The sequence below is a fragment of the Vulpes lagopus genome, chromosome 2 (assembly GCF_018345385.1).
Source record: "Vulpes lagopus strain Blue_001 chromosome 2, ASM1834538v1, whole genome shotgun sequence".
Classification (NCBI taxonomy): Eukaryota; Metazoa; Chordata; class Mammalia; order Carnivora; family Canidae; genus Vulpes; species Vulpes lagopus.
This window is the reverse complement of record NC_054825.1, coordinates 53,909,780-53,929,279: the sequence shown is the minus strand read 5'-3', so window position 1 is coordinate 53,929,279 and position 19,500 is coordinate 53,909,780. Positions and strand designations below refer to the sequence as shown.

At 38.1% G+C, this 19,500-nt stretch overlaps 1 protein-coding gene across 2 annotated transcripts in view; it reads left to right on the top strand.

Moving 5' to 3' along the window:
- RAB8B (RAB8B, member RAS oncogene family) overlaps positions 1-16,191 on the top strand; it is a 62,448-nt gene extending 46,257 nt beyond the window's left edge. For both annotated transcript variants that reach the window (XM_041744435.1, XM_041744436.1), the window contains exons 2-8: positions 671-731; positions 3,443-3,503; positions 5,531-5,608; positions 6,522-6,611; positions 7,803-7,868; positions 10,946-10,996; positions 11,802-16,191. In XM_041744435.1, coding sequence (XP_041600369.1) covers positions 671-731; positions 3,443-3,503; positions 5,531-5,608; positions 6,522-6,611; positions 7,803-7,868; positions 10,946-10,996; positions 11,802-11,894 — 500 coding nt within the window. In that variant the 3' untranslated portion in view covers positions 11,895-16,191. The remainder of the gene's footprint in view (positions 1-670; positions 732-3,442; positions 3,504-5,530; positions 5,609-6,521; positions 6,612-7,802; positions 7,869-10,945; positions 10,997-11,801) is intronic.
- The last annotated feature ends 3,309 nt before the right edge of the window (positions 16,192-19,500 follow it).

The window sequence follows — 19,500 nt, the reverse complement described above, 5'->3', positions numbered from 1 at the left end:
ATCTAGTCCCACATCGGGCTCCTGCAAGGAGTCTGCTTCTCCCTCTGCCTTTGTCTTTGCCTCTCTCTGGGTCTCTCATGAATAAATAAATAAAATCTTAAAAAATATGTTTAAAAAAATAAATGTACAAAAGATACTTGCTGGCTGTATAAAATAAATACGCAGATTTTCCCATTCTTGAGCTGAAATAGGCAGGTTTGGGGGCTTGAGGTTTTGTTTTTTTCCTTAGCCAGTTGCAGATCCTAAAGAACACATGGAAGGAGATGGAGGAAGACATTGTAAAGAGGTCCCACGGCGATTTTTAGGGAAGGATGGGGCAGGAAAGGGGGTAGGAATCATTGTTTATATGTATTTCAGGAAGCAGAAAATATGGCATGTTCTCAGTCTATCTAAATTATGTAACTTTGAGGGATGTGATCCATTTGTATCAAAATAATGAAGCATATAATACATTGCATTTAACATGTGTGGGAATTCTTTGCAGAGTAATTAGCATTCCTTTCTTCAGCCTGTATTCAGAGGAAACATACCATTCACACCCTCTCTGTGTTCACATTTTCCAGTGCGTTGGAGAGCTTTTTTTTTTCAATAGAAATCTTTGTCCTTTTCCTAATAAGACTTGGATTATATTTGGAGAAATTTAGTATTTCTTTCTTTCTTCTTCTGGCAGGAATTGATTTTAAAATCAGGACGATAGAACTAGATGGAAAGAAAATTAAGCTTCAGATATGGTAAGTAAAAAATAAAAATAAAAAATTATATACAAAGTTTCTACCTTAATCAGGAATTGAAAGTGGGAATTAAAATGTGAATTGTGGTGAGTTAGAGGTAACTTATGATAAATAAAACATCTATTCCTTATCCGAACCAAGGGGAAGTGGGTAACTATTCAAAGGTATCTCCACCAAGATTGGGAAGGTAAGGAATGATCTTACAGCTGAGAGAGATCTGAGACCTCATTCTTCCCAAACCCTAATTTTGTAGGGAAGGAAACCAAAATCTCAAGAGTGCATGCACTTTTTCATTGTAGTTGTTGCAGCTTTGAAATCAGATAAGGCAAGAGTAGTCAAGTGGTAGGAACCCTGAATGGGTTCTTCTATGGAAGTACAGATCTAGGTTCTAGGTTCTACCCCTGAACTGAGGGCTTGGGCCAATTGCTTCCCTTCTTAGGGCCTGTTTTTCCTCATTGGTAAATTGGTTGGTTAGCCTGAAGACATCTAAGTTCCCCTCCACATCTGACACTTTATATTTTCGTGTTTCTTCTCTTTAAATAAAAAAATGGGGATCCCTGAGTAGCTCAGCGGTTTAGCACCTGCCTTCGGCCCAGGGTGTGATCCTGGGGTCCTGGGATCGAGTCCCACATCAGGCTCCCTGTATGGAGCCTCCTTCTCCCTCTGTCTGTGTCTCTACCTCTCTCTCTCTCTGTCTCTCATGAACAAATAAATAAAATAAAATAAAAAATGAGGACCACTGAACTGATCCAGTGTGTAATGATGACAGCAGTAGACAAAGCTTAGAAATTTAGAGCAGCATAGATTAAGAAGCAGACAGGGCAAAATAGTAAAGTAATTTATATCAGCTTTTTCCTTAGGCTCTCTTTCTTCTTGAATCTCGGAACCAGGCTAGAACTAGAGCATGATATTGAAATCCACTAGTCCTTCTTTTACAGAGGAAGAACTTAGGACTTAGAGTAGTTAAGTCCATCGGAGAGCATCTGTCTGGGTCAACGATAAAGCTGGGATAATGACCCAAATATGGAGCATTGTGTCAGCTTCATATATTAACCTAGTATAGTGGTTCCCAGTATATTTGTTGGAAAACATGGTGAAGGTTACCATAGGTTTCCCTTTGCATCTATTGATATTCAGCAAGAGGCCAGATACTTTAAAGATACTAAAAAAAAATTTTTAAGGAGAAGCAAAGAGAATTTCTGACTGTGCTGAACAGTCCTGAGCATAGCACCAAGAAACATTTCTAGGAGCCTGTGGGCAGTCAGCTAGCAGTCAGCTAATTAGAACTTAATATAACATCATAGCACTATTTATCAACACTCTCAACAGCAATAGACTCCATTCAGTTTTCACGGCCTACATTTAGTATGGCAGGGTTTTTCCTCCATCCTTACCGCAGAGCTGGTTCTAAATCAAGTAGTATGTTAGACCAAAATAGTTGGTTGGCTCAAAGTTACTTGGCATCTGTTTTCCCCATGATGTGTTTGCAATATACCAAACTCCGGTGCCCTGGGTATCTAATCCTGACCAGTGAGAGAATGACAAGATAAGATGAATACTGTGGTGGGAAGCCTGGCCCTGTCCTAAGCAGCTGAGACCTAAGATGCTTGAGGGTATTCAAGGTTCTGAGCTATTTAGTGGTTTAGTGGTAGGCCATAGCCCACCTGAGCCTGTTACCTCTTCTGCAGAATGAGGATGGGGGTCCTACCACTATACTGGGCTGTGATGGGCATCACGTGAGCACAGATGAAAGTATTTTGTGAGGTATAGATGAATGTTAAGGTATTTATTAATGTTTTTGATTTGTTATATTTCCCTTGGGCCTCCATCTCTTGTTTGGGTTGGTATGCATCAGAATTATAGTATATTTCCACAAATGCCTCTCTCTCCCCTACAATTAAATTGTACAATTTAGTTTGCCTTAGTAGCACAGGGAGTGGTTGTGCGTGACAAATTTAGAATACTGATTTTCCCAGATACCAAAGAAATTTGACTCCCTTTAGAGGGATTGTTTCAATCAATGTAATGAGAAATTTCTGAATTTTTCCTAATGTATTTTAAGAGAATGCCATCAGCCAAAAAGCAAGAATACATGAAAGCTTATGTAATTTTGAGGTGGTGTTCATATTTTAAAATCTTTGGAAACATTGTCAACCATTATGTGTGAAACTCCAGGCTCCCATTTAATCCCAGGCTCTATAACTGAAAAAGTTCTTGAGGAGATCCATTTGAGAGTGCTCTGCTGAGCAGAATTTACACAGTAGTAAGTCCAGCCCAAATGCTTGCTTTGTACAAAAATCAGACCTTCAGTCAAGAGAGCAAAATGCCTTAATCATTAGGCATTTATAAAAAGAATTATAACTACCGACAGGGATCCAAGAATTTAGAACTATTCTCTATTCTCTCCTACGTGTGTTTGACTAATAGAACATGCCAATTCCTAGCAGGGCCATGTATTTTCCTGTTGCTGCTTTTATCATGAAGGTCCAAGTTTCCCACCAGAGTCATTGTGAGCTCCTGACAGGCCCCTGTGGCCACCTCCGCCTCCAGCTCACAGACACACAGCAGGCTCTCCTGGTGTCCCATTCCCCTTTCCCTTGAAACCACTGCTTTTGTGAGCAGACCAGAATTCTATCCACAGCTTAAGATTTCTCTTCAGTGATGCTGGTGATAACTTTTAAAACCACTCTCTCCTTTGTTTCAAATTTTAGGGACACAGCAGGCCAGGAAAGATTTCGAACCATTACAACAGCATACTATAGAGGAGCCATGGTGAGTGTGTTTAAGGGTTTTATAACTCTTCAAGTGAAAGTAAAACATGAATATTCATTTGTCAAGTTCAAAGGATCCATGCTAGAGTCTGGTACAATGGGGGAGATAGGTTTGGGGATATGGAAACAAGACATTTAAAGGCTTTTTGTTGGTTTTTTTTTTTAATGTTCTTTGTTTAGTAACTGCGTGTTTTGCCATTGGTCTTCATAATATTAATCAGGTAATTAACTTGTAGATGTTTTGGAATTCCTGCATATGTTCTGAGCGATTGTATAGTTTTACGAAAGCTGGGAGACCAGTTAAAGACAATGACAGTAATTCAGGTAAAGGCTAATAGATGAGAATATGAATAAGGCCACGCATGAGAGTTGGAGGGTCAGAATCGGGCGATATTGTGGTTGTCAGGCCTACAGGACTTAGTGACTCCCTGGCTATGAGGAGGTAACTCCCAGGGGTCTGCTTGGGCTGGCTGGCAGGGTTCTATTGCCCTTTAACAAAACGAGAATACAAAGAGGAAGACAAGACTTAGAGGGGACAAAGGCAAGCTTGTGTTTTACTCAGTTGAATTTTGGTGACCACATGGGACATTTGGGGGCTGCTATCCGGTCATTGGTCTTCAAAGCACATCTGACCCTGTCTATCTCTTTCATTTCATCATGCGCCCTTCTCCATCGGATCTGTGCACTCTTACCAAGCTGACTTGCTTTCACTCAGTCCAGTGAGTGGGCCATTCTGGTCAGCAGGATACTCACATTTCTGTTGTGTGTTGGTACGGTGGCTTTCCCTTTTGCCCAGTTCAAGTCTGCTCAGACCTAAGGTCTTGGCTTTACTGTCATTTTCTCAGGGAAGCCTTCCCTGACCACCCCATCCCCTCAACCAGATTAGATCGGCATTTGTACTCAAAACTCCCCATACTTCTTTATAGTAGTTGTCAATGTTATAACAAATTGAATAATTATTGGTTTATTGTTTTCTTTGCTAGCCATCTATGAGAGAGGAAGGGGCCTTGTCTGTCTTCTTCACTGCGAGTAGCACAACGTATAGTATAAGGCACATAGTACGTGCTCACTAAATACTTGTTGAGTGGATAGACAGGTACATGTAGCACTTAACACAGGAGTGTGGTCTAGTGATAACAGATTTTGGAATAGTTAGCATACAAGTGTCAGTTGATATGCTTAGAAGATAAACCTTTTAGAAATAGAAGATATGATGGCCTTTAAAAATATGGTGACCATGCCTTTCCTTAAACCTGTATAACAAATGTATATAAAAAAAAATGTATTATATTTTAAGTGTCTATGATTTATGTAGACAGTGACACTTTGAACAGCCCATATAAGAAATAATTTTTTTAAGTAAAAAAAGAAATAATTTTAAAGCAGTATGGATCTGATCTTAGTACAGGAGTAAGAAACAAGACATTTCTACTTGCAATAAACAAGTACACAACAGAAGTGATTATCTCTTTCTCTCATCACTATCTCTGTTTTAACTTAAACACTCCTTCAACTCTAGTTGGTGCTGATTCTTATCACATGCAGTCAGATATAAAAGGTGTATCACCTTTACCATAATCACTAATTCATTAAAGGTTAACAGTAGAAACGTTTACAGACTATTTATTTACATGGTGTGATAGTGGAAGAATTTATTTATTTTTCCTTCTTTGTACTTTAAAATTTTTATTACAAATCCCTTTTAATTAAAAAGATAAAATAGGGATCCCTGAGTGGCGCAGCGGTTTGGCGCCTGCCTTTGGCCCAGGGCGCGATCCTGGAGACCCGGGATCGAATCCCACGTCAGGCTCCCGGTGTATGGAGCCTGCTTCTCCCTCTGCCTGTGTCTCTGCCTCTCTCTCTCTCTCTGCATGACTATCATAAATTTAAAAAAATTTTTTTAAAAATTAAAAAAAAAGATAAAATAAAGGACAAACAAAAGGTTTCTGGAGGGTAGGAGTACACCGACATTATATTCTATAACTTTAAGATATATGAAATACTAAATCAAGTTTTTTTTCCTTACAGGGAATTATGCTGGTCTATGACATCACAAATGAAAAATCCTTTGACAATATTAAAAATTGGATAAGAAACATCGAAGAGGTATGTATGGGAGGAGAATGATGATAGTAGAGAGGAGTCCTGCTGGGTGCTTGCTAAGGGCTCCTTCTGTCTCTGGAAGCGGCAGCTGAGCTGCTGAGAAGTAGGGCATGGGCAGGTCAGGCCCTCTTGTTCTGAGGAGCACCACAAACAGAGTGATCTCTGGTGCTGCCAGTCCAACCACTGTTAGACGGGGAGGTACAAAGAGAGGAGCAGTTTCACAGAATTTTAAACTTGGGCCAGATCTTGAAAATACTTTAATACAAGTCCCTAGGTTACACATGAGAAAACTGAGGCCAGAAAGAAGGGACTTGTGCTCCTATAGCTTTAGCATCTGACTCCCAGAAAGATATCTCTTTATTCTAGCAACTTATCATTTTTCCTTTCTAACATTTTCTCCATCGTAGATATTTGAAATTTGTTTTAATTCCAGGTTGATTGGTATTAAGATTTTTTTTTATGTCTTTGACATTACAGAAAGAAATCTGACTTTAAAGTCATTTTGTACACATTTATATTAACTTACATGATTTAATATTTTGTGTAGTTCAGAATCCAGAATACTTTCTCCACTGGCTCACTCAGTACTATTTTCTTTTCTTCTTTGTCCCAAACTAATATTTGGAAGTTTTGTTCTTGGATAACCATAGATTTTATTTCTGTTTGTTCATGTACAAAAAAAAAAAGCCTGAAAATGGCTGCAAGCCTTTGGGGGAAAAGTTTGCATAGGCTCTTTGCTGTAGCTTTTCCCTCCTCCCATCTTTTAAATTTTTCTCTGCATGAGGCCTTGTGTTGAGCAAAAGATTATTTGTCTTATTATTAAATTTATGGATGTTTCTGACAGGTTAGGATTTGTTTATTGAATAACTGTGTTTTGCTCAGGCTGTTTTTATAACACACGATTTTCTCCTTGCAGCATGCCTCTTCAGATGTTGAAAGAATGATCCTGGGTAACAAATGTGATATGAATGACAAAAGACAAGTGTCAAAAGAAAGAGGAGAGAAGGTAAATTTGAACCGAATGCATGAAGATTGGAATCTATTCACACGAAGCATTTATTTCCTTAGTATTACTTAATTATTGATTTCAGTGTGAAAATTATCTGTATTTTAATCCTTTAAAAAAACAACAAAGAGATGTAATCCATACTTGAATGGTATGAATTAGTATTCAAGATCCAGCTCCATATACTGTGTAGTCATGACTCATTCCTGAAGAATTTGCTGTTTTCTGGGAGATACAAATTGCTCCTTTTTCAAATTCCTGCAGCTTTAGAGTTCAGGCTCTTTTCTTCCACATCTGTGTGAAAATGCCCAGTTTTAAAGATCAAGTAAATCATTCTCTTCAAATAAAAGTAATAAGATAGGAGAAATTTAAACAGTAATCATTTCCAATTCATTATTTTTTTCCTAAGAATATTTTACTCCATATTAGATTTAGGTCATTATGGATAAACTACTTTAAGTTACCAAACTGTGGGTGTCATTTATAGGCATTTCTCTATTTTGTTATCCTGAAAAATAGCAAGAGTGTATTACATGTACATATTTACTTCCATGACATTTTTCTAAATTAGCTTAGAGGCTTCAGTTTTTAAATCTTGGAATTTTGCTTTAGCCTTTTTTTAGTGATATATGCAATATATATTTTGTTTTTAAATCTGTCTGCAAAGTTTTTTCCCTTAAGAACATTCATTTAATCTTGTTATTTTAAATGAACTGGGAGCTTTTTGGAGTAGATAGAAATAGAAACTAAATAAAAACAAAAAGCAGTGCGTGCTCAGTATTTAAAGCTTTCATTCTTTTATGTACCAATTTATTAAAAAATAATAGGTCAGTATAGTAACTATTGGATAGTTGTACTTTGGGTCCAGGTAAAAGGGATCAGTGAATCCCCAATTAATGATAAGAGCGGGTATGTGTCTCATGGTTTTTTTTGTAAATATATTAGAGAGCTAAAGTATAATAGAAAAAAAGAATTACTTAAGTTATGTTTTGAGTTGAAGTGCTGCCATTTTATTTATGATGATTAAGTGAGATGTCTACATTTCAAACATAGAAAGCAAAGAAATTGTGGACCACAAGAGTTCTCCACTAGATCCTCTACCTTTGAGACTTTGAACAACCTAGAAGATGGAAATGCTTTTTATATACTGAAGTAACTTGAATGGAATTTAAATGTCTGTTTGCCTTTCAGTTAGCAATTGACTATGGGATTAAATTCTTGGAGACAAGTGCAAAATCCAGTACAAACGTAGAAGAGGTAAGAAGGAAACTTTCCATGATTTATTATGTGGTAGCATTAGAGCTTAGGTCTCTGTGTTCAAGTGGTTCTCCAAGACTTGTCATTTTCTTAGTGAATGCCTTCTGTGAGCTCCACCTCCATTTTGTGAACTTTTATGCTTCTAACTTTTATTGTGGACCCAGGTTGTTGAATTTCTAGCACCCAGCTCCCACGTGGGCTATAGGAGATTGCTCAGTTAAGATTCACTGAACAGAAGGTAGAAGGTCCTTCAAGTTCAGCTTTGACCTTTGTTGGGGAAGCCAGAAATCCTGTACTTGCCGACCAAGCACTGTGTTCTGCTTATTTATCATGGTTCATGTCATCCTTTAGTAGCCTATAGCGGGAGAATCTTAATTACTTTCATGTCTGTACTCTCTCAGGAGAGAATTAAACTGATTATTTAATAGATTCCCTTAGATTAAGCATGACAAATTGTAACACAACAGCCGTTAGTAGAAATAAGCATGTTTATCAGAGATTAGTTTTTTTTTTAAAGGTTTTATTTATTTATTCATGAAAGACACACAGACAGAGAGGCAGAAACATAGGCAGAGGGAGAAGCAGGCTCCCCGCAGGGAGCCCGATGTGGGACTCGATCCCAGGACTAGGATCATGTCCTGAGCCGAAGGCAAGAGCTCAACCACTGAGCCACTCAGGCATTCCTATCAGAGACTAGTTTTAATAAATTTTCAGTAAGTGAACTGTTAAAGACAACCAAATCATCCAGAGTCTTCTAAGAATAGATTTTCTTTACAAAGGGCAGAATTGTTGATAATATTTTCTTTCTTTAAAACATTTTATAGGGGTGCCTGTGTAGCTCAGTCAGTTAAGCGTCTGCCTTTGGCTCAGGTCATGATCCCAGGATCCTGGGATCGAGCCCTGTATCAGGCTCTCTGCTCAGGGGAGAGCCTGCTTCTCCCTTTCCCCTCTCCCTCTGCCTGCTGCTCACCCTGCTTGTGCACACACGTGCTCTCTTTCTCTCTGTCAAATAAAATCTTAAAAAATATATTTTAAACTGGTCGTAAAAATGATACATGTGTGTTAATACATATAATTCAATAAACTGTAATATTAGTGGTTTTGTAGACATTCAATTTCTTAGGTTACTCACCATTTACCATAACATTATGGCTAAAAAATCGAGATTTAAATTACTTTATTGGCTAGGGCACACTGATCCGAACTTTTTCTTTGTTTTCAATAACTAATACTAATTTTTCAGATTGGCTAATGGATGTTAGGAAACAGGAAGCTTCTGTTGATTTATTTACACAAGCATAGATAAGCAGAAAAATACTTCCTCCTGCTTACCACAAAAGGATTTCCTTCTGTCAGAAAGAGGGGAGCCTCTTAAGTAGAAGTAGGAGAAAATTTGTTCACTGAGATGGCCTAGATGGGGTTGCTCTCACAAAGTGAACTCCATACCCTGGCTTGATGGAGCAGGCTTAGTCTCTGTGGCTGTACCCTGATCACAATCTGTGGCTTACAGAGAGCTTTGAGTTATGGAAGTACAGAGCGGGGAGGTGCCCAAGCTGCTTATTTTGACCGGTATTTGACAGAAATTAGGACTTTTCCCAGAGCTTTATTTTAGTGTATTTAGCTTTTCATAAAAACTGGGATCAGCTTCTTTAGAAATTTAGATTCAGAGGTGACCAGTGTGACAGTAGAACATTGATAGTAAGTGATAATAGTGGTTATCATTGTTTCTGTTCGACTTGATTGGACATAATCTTATGCTGAACATCTTTGGGGGCATCAGGAGTGGTTGGGGACAAAGAGACTGACAGTTATGGGTTTAGCATGGGGACAACTGAAGATTCTTTAAGAGTTTTGGCTCTGTAGAGGTCGCTTGCCTGGCACACTCAGTGGAGCATGCAGCTCTTGATCTTGGGGTTGTGAGTTCAAGCCCCACACTGGGTGTAGAGATTACTTAAAAATAAAATCTTTTTAAAAAAAGTTTTGGCTCTGTAGAAACAAAGTAGAGATGGTAGGTTTAAAAAAATGTTTGGTCTGGGTCAAGAGGCACTAGGTACCAAATGTCACTGAGATTAATCAGATTTGTCCTATTTGAACTGATTTCCACAGTGAGGAATTTAGCTGAGCTAAGACAGAAGATGATATAATTCTCAGATACAAGAATGAAAACAATTTGAAAGAGAGGAGATTGGGGATAAAAGATAGAGATTTTTGTGAAAATGGATTCTAAAACTCTAGAGTAGTACATAATTATTCATTCAATTATTGAACAGAGATATTCAGCATCTCGAAAACAAGGCACTGTGCCCTGCTTTGAGGACCTGGGGTGACTGAGAGCCTCTGCCCCCCTACCCCCAACCCTGGTGCTTTTGGTGTACTGAGGAAGCCACCTATGACTCAACAAATGTCACGTTAGGAACCTGTGCTATATATAATGTGCAGAAAATATTTGATGACTGAATGAATGTCAGTTTTTTTTTTTTAATTTTTAGTTTATTTTAGAGAAAGAAAGAGCATGGATGTATGAGTAGGGGGAGGAGCAGAGGGAAGAGAGGGAGAGGGAGATAATCTCCAGCAGACTCCAGAGCCTGACTCTGGGCTCAGTCCCACAATCCCAAGATCAAGGCCTGATCTGAAACCAAGAATCAGATGCTCAACTGACTGAGCCACCCAGACGCCCCATGACTGACAGTTTTGTGATATCATTGAAAAATAAGATACAGTATTCACATGTGTACTGTGATTAAGGTTCTGTTCTTTCTTAATTAAAAAGTATCAAATGTGGGCAGCCCGGGTGGCTCAGTGGTTTTGCACTGCCTTTGGCGTAGGGGGTGATCCTAGAGACCCTGGATCGAGTCCCGTGTCGGGCTCCTTCATGGAGCCTACTTCTCCCGCTGCCTGTGTCTCTGCCTCTCTGTCTCTCTCTCTCTCTCTCTCTCTCTGGGTCTCTCATGAATAAACAAATAAAATTTTTTAAAAAGCTATCAAATGTCTTATAATGAAATAATGAAAAAATTCTACATTTCTACTTAAGACTATATTATAAATATTTATTAATACAATTTTTGGTTTACCTTTAGGCATTTTTTACACTTGCACGAGATATAATGACAAAACTCAACAGAAAAATGGTTTGTATCACTTATAATTTTTATTTGCATTATGCTATTTGTTAAATTTGTTCTCTTATTTTTGCTGTTTATTTATTTGATCAATAGGATAGGCCTGATGATAATATATTCACACTGACTCATTTCTTTCCTGACCCATATTCACCTGGTTGAAGCTTGATTCTTATTTCTATTTCTTCGAGTTTCTTTTAAACTGCAGCTGCTTCTGTTTTTTCATCTGACTCTTTAGGTGGTCTTTAATAGAATGTTGAGCAGAATAATTAGATTAATAATGACATGAAATGATCTAGCTTGGTTTTCATGTGACAGATACTTGTATCTATGTATGAATACGATCTTAAAGTTGCTAAAGTTCACTTAAATTAGAAGTGATGTCAGTGACGAATCATTAGGACCACCTTGAAAGTTTGTTTTCATCAGAATCCTGAATATAATTGTATACCTTACATTAGCAACTCTTTTTACCTCTGGCAAGAGTTTTGCCTATACCTGTATCTTAAAACATTGTTTCCATCATTAGCCTTGAAACTTAACACTCCATTGGCTGTAATTTCTCTGAACTGGAAATAGGAGCTTCCCATCTAATATATTATTAATATAAAAGATGCTATCCTAAAAATATTTTTCTCATCTTAATCCATTTCCAAAGATACTGACAACATCAAAGCCTGATGAGTTCCCTTTCTAATAAAATACTCTATGGAATACACATTTGTGGTGTGGTTTGATGCTTGTATGTTTTAAATAATTGAGATCAAACCACGAAACTTTTATTTCCTTGGTAACTTTATGTTCCCTTTTTTAGAATGACAGCAATTCATCAGGTTCAGGTGGACCAGTGAAAATAACAGAGAACCGATCAAAGAAGACCAGTTTCTTCCGTTGTTCACTACTTTGATGAACTCTTTCTGAGAGACTGCAGCACACCTAAAGGACCCTTTCCTGCTTCTCTGAAAGCACAGGTCAGCCAGCCTCAGAATCACACCACCCGGCTGCTGCTGAGAGCACCACTGAACCTAGACTTCCCGACACAGAATGCCACATGGTTTCCAGCCTTCTAGAAGGTCTATCAAGATAACAGGCTCCTTTTTTCAAACATGGAAGCAATGAAGTGGAGACACGCGCAGGACTTAACTTGTTTCTTCTTTGGTTTGTCCCAGAAAGCTGCTATCTTTTCTTTTTCACTTTGCACATCAGTGTTAGTCTGTCCCTGCTACAGCACAGTCTCAGACTCGGATTTGCACACTTTTGCCTCCTGAAGTTCCAGACAAATTTGTGCACTTGGGGATGTTTGAAAAAAGCAAAACATTTAAAGCAGAGGTTAATTTACTAAAATTAAAAGATGTTTGGTCTGGTTCGTGTGGCCAAATGTTATTGCATTGACAGAATTTTTTTAAGGGCTCTAATTTGTGATTTCCTTAAATAAGAATCATTGAATTCTGATCAGATTGATCTTAAAAATGTCCATCTATTCATCAGAGGCCACAATTCCTTTATTTCTTCAGGTAGTTTAGAGTTTTGCTTCATTCCTGACCTTTTTGCCAGAGAGTTTGGGTAGCTGATTAAGTCACTTTTTCATTGGCTACCTCTGTCTAATCAATAGAAGCTACATTTGGAAATTACCTTAATCTCACTTTTCCTGGGGTATTTACTATTTTTTCCTCTGTTTGACCAATTGTAACCACTCAGTTATCAAAAACATAATGTATTTGAACATTGTTGTCCGTTTCTAATTGTGAACTTCTTGAGCTGATATTTTACATAGGCAGAGAGATGTACTATTTAGGTTTTATTTTAGCATCTTATTGTGGTTCTGTTATATGGGCATCGTAATATATGCAATGTATTTTTTCTTAAGTTCACTCATTAGCTTGCCGGTTTCATTTGTAATACCCAATGCCTACTGTGATCCCTGTCTGCAAAAGTTAAGTATTAGATTTAGACTTTTTTTAATAGAAAATTTAACCTATAGGGAGAGAGAGACTAACTTGTTGATATAAATTTAATAGAGATAACTCTTAGTAATGGTGAACAGAATGATTTTTTATTGTTTTTATTTGGGCTTTTTTTTTTTTTTTTAAACAAAGGTAATTAGACCTAGTGCAGCCTCTAGGAAAAGTCTTGCCTTTTCGTTAGAGAAAATATGAGCAAGGTTTCCATTTTAAAACAGCTGTTTTTGAATGCGTAGAACCCAGTTCCATCTGTTCAGGTTCATTGTTATAGAACTCGGTCCAGTCATTTGGGCCAAAGCCAACCAAAAGCTTAGCTGCCTTTCTCGCCAGACACTGGTACTGGTATACCTTTTGTAGATGAAACCTTCACATAAGGAAAAAAATGGTATTTAGCGTTAACTTATGTGCCAAATTCAGATCATCTTGTCGTTGCTGTTATTCTAGCCTTTCAGCATCATAATACAGAAGGGAGTGATGAATAGGTGATTAGGGAAATGAATCTTGTCAATAATTACTCTTCCTCTTAGGCCTTTTGTGTTTCATGAAGGTTACCATCATACCATCATGCTTGATAGTTTAGAGGGGAGATGAAAATGGAAATGGATTGTTTGTTACCACAGAGCATCGTGCTTCAGATTAAGACGTAGCGTTAGAATGCTTGGACCAGTCAAACCTTTACTACTTGTTTGAAAACTTTTGTACAGCTTAGTGGCGGCAGATAGACCAGAGCTAGTTTTAATGGATACACTAAACTTAATGTTGACAAATTTCAGCCTTCTTGATTCTTTTGTTTTGTTTTTTGTATTTACCTATAGGCTTAAAGGTACCTGTTGGTATCCCAGTATAATCACTAGTTGCTTGGTTGGAAGTTGATTGTACATCTACCATTTTAAAATTAGATGCATTTTTGGAAAGGAAAAGTAATCTTAGAAACATCTTGTATTTACTAATTTTCTGAAAAAGATCCAAGCAGTTGAGCTTTCTGAACGGTAACGAAGTACTTTGTAAAAGGCAAGTGCTAGGACACCATGAATGAATGTAATCCTCCTAGTAATTTACCTCTGACTATTTGGTGTCTTAACACTTTGGTTTATATCTCAGGGGTTGTCTGCAAACCAAAACTGACATATTCTGTGGTTAGCTTTTTTTCTTTCTTTTTTGTTAAACACAGTGCTTTGCTTTTGTTTCATTCCTTCTCTCTTCTTTTGTCTTACGTGGGTTAATAATTAGTCTCCATGAAATTCCCTTTGAAAGAGCCTGTAAAAGTTAGAAGAGTCTAAAAGTGCTCTTTGAAGTAGCAGCAACTCGGGGGGGATACGCTCTGTTATATAGAAATAAATCGTCCTTGCTATTTTCTTACATTTAGCTTTGCTAAATTGTATATAATTTGAGCTAAGACCATAGGAAATTCACTTTCTGCATGGTAAAATGACCCAATAAATATTCCACTTTGCTTAATAATGTACATAGAGTGCATTATTTTTTCTATTGGTAGATGAATTTAGTGACAGATAACTGTCTGTTCCCTGCTGAAACTGAAGAAATCTAGTTTTGTGTGAACATGTTTGTGGTCTAATGGATAAGGTACATGAAGACTTTTGCAGCAGTATTAGTGGTTCGGTGGCTGCACTTTATTATCAGTGTGCTAATTTTTGACAATGATTGGACTAGACCTTTTCAAATAGAGTCTGAGGATATCAGACACTGAAAATGTGCTGTAACTCAGTAGCATGTAAACCAGTTGACTGTAAAACGTTTCACTGGGAATTTATTTTAGCTATGTTTTACTTCATACAGATTATGAGAAAATAATCCACCTGTGCATTGGTTAGGAGATGCCACAGGGTTTCTTACTATTTACATGAACATTTTGTGCAGTCTTTGTTATAAATGTTCAGAAGACTATACTCTTTACTTTGAAGGACTATTTTTTAATTATACCTCATTTAGCTAACTAGTATTCTAATACCTGGTAGAAAACCGGTGAGCCAGCCTTTAAGCATCCAACACCGTTTAGATTACATGTTTTGTTTTGGACTAAAGACATCATTGGAAAAGGTAGGAGATAGTTTACTCTAGAATAGAACATACATGTCATATCCACTAGTGCAAAAAAAGGTATGATCTCCCTGTCTCCATTAAGAAATTTAGCTGTGCAATATAGATGAACATTTGCAGAAATTTATAAGAGATTATAACTCCATTTTACAGATTCTGAATGCTGTGAATCTGTATTAAGACTTATAAACTTTTTCCTGTGAACAGTAAGTGATGCATTTAAGCAGACTTTTTTTTTTTCTAATTCATGACTTAGATTTCTTTATAAATTTAGTACTTAATCTTTAAAGATGAGCTTCTAAGCTTCAAATTTTAAAACAGCATTTCATTATGTTGGTTTACTTATCTCAGATTTTAAGCACTCATTTCTGCTGTCAGGGTTTTTAGAATTTTTCTTTTAACAGAAAGGACATTCCTTTTTCCCTTCTTGTTATATCCAAAGAAGGGAGGGAAATGGAATGTCTAAAAATGAAGTTCCTTGTCCTAGAGGGACCTAGAGGGATAGGAGATGCTAATAAAATTTTAAATCCCGGCACAATTTTACAGAGAATCAGTCTTTTTTTTAGACTAATAAAATTAATGGGAGTCCTGTTTAGGATGAAAAAATTCTAAATGACTGAACTCTACAGAAGTGAAAATTAGCAAATTAGTTTAAACTAGTTTAAACATCCCCATTAGTTTAGGGGTGTTTTCAAATTTTACTTCATTTTTTGAAATGCTTGTGCCATATGCAGTTACATTTCTTATTGCCAAGAACTAATAGAACTTCTTGTTTCATTTTCTTACCTTTTTAAAAATGTGAATTTATTATAATTCATTCCTATGGCCTTACAGATGGGTTTTATTTTGTTTGTTTGCAGCTGACACTGCAGTTCCTTTAGTGCAACATGCCATAAACTATTTGACTAAAATCATGCCCCTAATGGGAAATACCTAGTTTTTCCATAGAATTATCCTTCTGTGTATGTTTCAGCATATTTTATTTTTGCTTCAACAGCTTAATGTGAAAAGCTCCTGCAGATAACGTGAACCTGTCATGTGGTTAATCTTGTTTAAGCCAATTCATTAACTGTATACTGATACTGATGCTGTGGTTTTGTTTTTTTTTTTTTAATGGATTTTATTCCAGGTGAACTTTTTTTTACAATAATGTTCGTCTAAAATAAAAACTACGTAATGAAAATACTCATGACTCTGAAATGGATTACACATTTTAAAAATGTTTCTTCAAATTTGCTCTGTGTGATTCAAACCCTGGTAGGCTTGAGATATTTTAGCAAACCTACCTGAGTTGTTTAAAGACTCAGAAAAATGGCCAGATCTCCTGCAAATATACGGAGGTGATTCTGTTACAGAGCTGCAGCCTTAAAGTGATCATCCTTCCCTTCTTAGTCCTTGCAAGTTTAGTTTCTGTTGCTTGGTTTTGACTTTCAAATGCCATAGACTGAGGCCCCAGCCCTGTCACTGTTCTAACACTATGCACATTCCCAGTCCTAGCCTTCTGCATTCATCCCCACTGCCATTTTGAACCTTCACTGTTCTTAAGCTTCCCACTTCTCTCCCTTTACTCTTGGTAGACAGGTCTTTCACCTCCTGCCTCTCAGAGAAAAGCATCAGTCAAAACAAAGGTCCTTAGCCACCTCTTCCTCCCTCACCTACTGCCTACCATGGGTTGGCGCCCAATGCCCCTTTCATCCTCACTCCTTCCTTTTGGAGCAGAAGCATCCCTTCTCTTCTGTGCCTTTCTCACCACTCCCTCTTCTCTGGACTCATCCTCCCACCTCTGCCCATCAGAGGACTCGCAGCTTTCTCTTCCACCTTCACACTCTTACCATGTGTTATGTGTTACTTCTGTTCCCTCAGCATCTAAGCAGCACTAACCCTCCAGCTCTTGGCCTTGTGTCTCTCTCACCCATTGCCCTTTGTCCTATTCTTGTTGTTGTAGCTAAGCTTCTCCAAAGAGTTGCCTACAGTTACCATCTTCACTTTTTCATTTTTCATTTATTCCTCAGCCTATTCCAGTTTAATTTCCACCTGGGCCACTTCACTGACATTGGCCTTACCGTGTGGCCTAGTAGCTAAAGTGGCAATTTTCAGTTCTTATCTCTTGGTTAACCTCTTGGCGGCATTTGACTGGGTATCTCTTCTTCCCAGAAATGTTCTCTTAGCTTCTGTGACAGTATTCTCCTGATTCTCCACTTTTCCAAAAATAATTTCATCCTTTTTAATGGCTCTGAAATGCTCTTACCTTCTGTGATCAGCTGAATAGTGGCCCCAAGGATGTTCATGCCCTAATCCCTGGAAGCCATGAATGTTACTCTGCATAGCAAAAGGGACTTTACAGATTTGGTCTAATAATTAAGGCCCTTGAAGTGGGGGATTGTCCTGGATTATCCCAGCAGAGGACATGTAATCCCAAGGGTTTATGGGAGAGAAACAGGACGAATTGGAATCAGAAGGAAACTATGTGGTGACAAAGAGGGAGAAAAGGTGTGATCATGTAGGCGGGTGAGCCAAGGAATGTGGATAGCCTCTGGGATCTGGAGAAAGGAAGGTAAGAAATTCTTTCCTAAAGTCTCCAGAAGGAACCAGCCTGACTTTGACACCTTCGCTTTAGACTGTAAAACTCATTTCATAATTCTGCCCTCCAGAACTCTAAGAACTTAAATTTGTGTTGCTTTAGGCCACCAAATTTGTGATTATTTGTTACAGCAACAATAGGAAACTAATAGGGCTTTCAAGTTTGTATCTCTAGCCCCAGCCTCTGCAGACAGGCAGACTTCCAAGTTGATCTACCTATTAGACATCTCCCCTGGGATCTGCTACAGGTATATCAAACATGTCTAAACTCAAACTCCACTCTCCATCCTTCCCCTCCCCAGCACTTCCCACCAACCCTTAAACCCGGAGGAGAAAGTTGTTCTCTCTCCTCTTTTCTCCCTCGTGATAGCATGATCATCTGCCTAGATCCACACACAGTTTACCAGCCTCCAAGTCTTAAAGATCAAACCACCTAAACCTCTTTCTTTTCTTTTTTCTTTTTTCTTTTTTTCCCTTAACCTCTTTCGAATCCATCCACTTGTCCATTATTTCTGCCCCTGTGTTCCGGCCTCATGTTTTGCCTAGATCTCTATTGCCTCTCCTAACCAGCTGCCCGGTCTCTAATCTTATTTTCCGCCAAGCCAGTTTTCACAGTGCCAACAGGAATCTATCACTGCCAAATTTAATCCTTCAGTGGTACCTCATAACCTTGGGGTAGAAACTAACCTCTTTAGCCTGGCAAACAAAGAGCTTTGCCAGCTCCACATTTTTGTCTCCAGCCTTGGATCTTGTCATACCTTAATTCATACCTATTTTGAAATTACCAGTAATTGCAGTTTCCCTGAACACACCATGCTTTGTCATTCCTTTGCTTATGCTGCTCCTTTTACTGACATACTACCTCTTTCTGGCTCTTTCTTATCTTTCAAGACTCAGGAAAGGTTTCTCTGGGAAGACTTAGGGCATAACCCATCCAGGTTAGGAGCCCCCTCTTGTGTATGCCCACAGTGTCACTGCACCAGATTTGAACTGTCTCCTTATTTGCTTCCCATCAGACTCTAAGCTCCTGTAAGCGTGGGGACCGGGTCTTCAGCTTTTGTATCCATGGTCTCCAATAAGGAGCCTGGAACATAGTAGGTGTTTATTAAGGGTCAGAAGAAAATCAGTGAGCTTTAGGAATCATCAAAGTGAACATGTTGAAGAAAGATAACTTAGGAGCTGTTTTCCATTTACTTCTTAATTTAAATAAAAATTTAAATTCATCCATGCCTCAGTAAGTACAGCAGTAAAAAGAGGAGCTTCATTATCTGTTTGTTTTTGTTAAGATTTTTTTATTTATTTGAGAAAGAGGACAGACCCGGGTGGGGGGGGGGGTGGCGAGGTATGGAAGCAGGCAGAGGGAGAGGGAGAAGCAGGCTCCTGATGCTGGGGATACCCATGTTGAGGACGATCCCAGGACCAGGACCCTGGGATCATGACCTGAGTGGAAGGCGGATGCTCAACACACTGAACCACCCAGGTGCCCCCATTATCTGTTTTTTATTCTGGCCCTTACCTTACATTATTTTAAACTTTATTAAATACAGAAGGATTTCCTTTTAATAAGATAAATCACCCAGAATGCTACTTACGTATTGATAAATTGTTAACCTTTTTTTCCCTTTTCTTCATGCATCCTACCCTCAAAATTTAGGTTTTCCCATATTAGTTGCAGGAATATATGAGGATGCCCCCATAGCAAATAAAGTTAATTTCTGTCCCTTAGAAATCCCTTGCTTTCACTTTGAGGCCTTTCCACTGTTCCTCCATTTCTTCCCTATTTTATTTTTGCCAACTCCTTTTCTTTTTTTAAGATTTTATTTATTTATTTATGAGAGACAAGAGAGAAGGCAGAGACCGAGGCAAAGGGAGAAGCAGGGTCCTCGCAGGGAGCCCGATGTGGGACTCGATGTA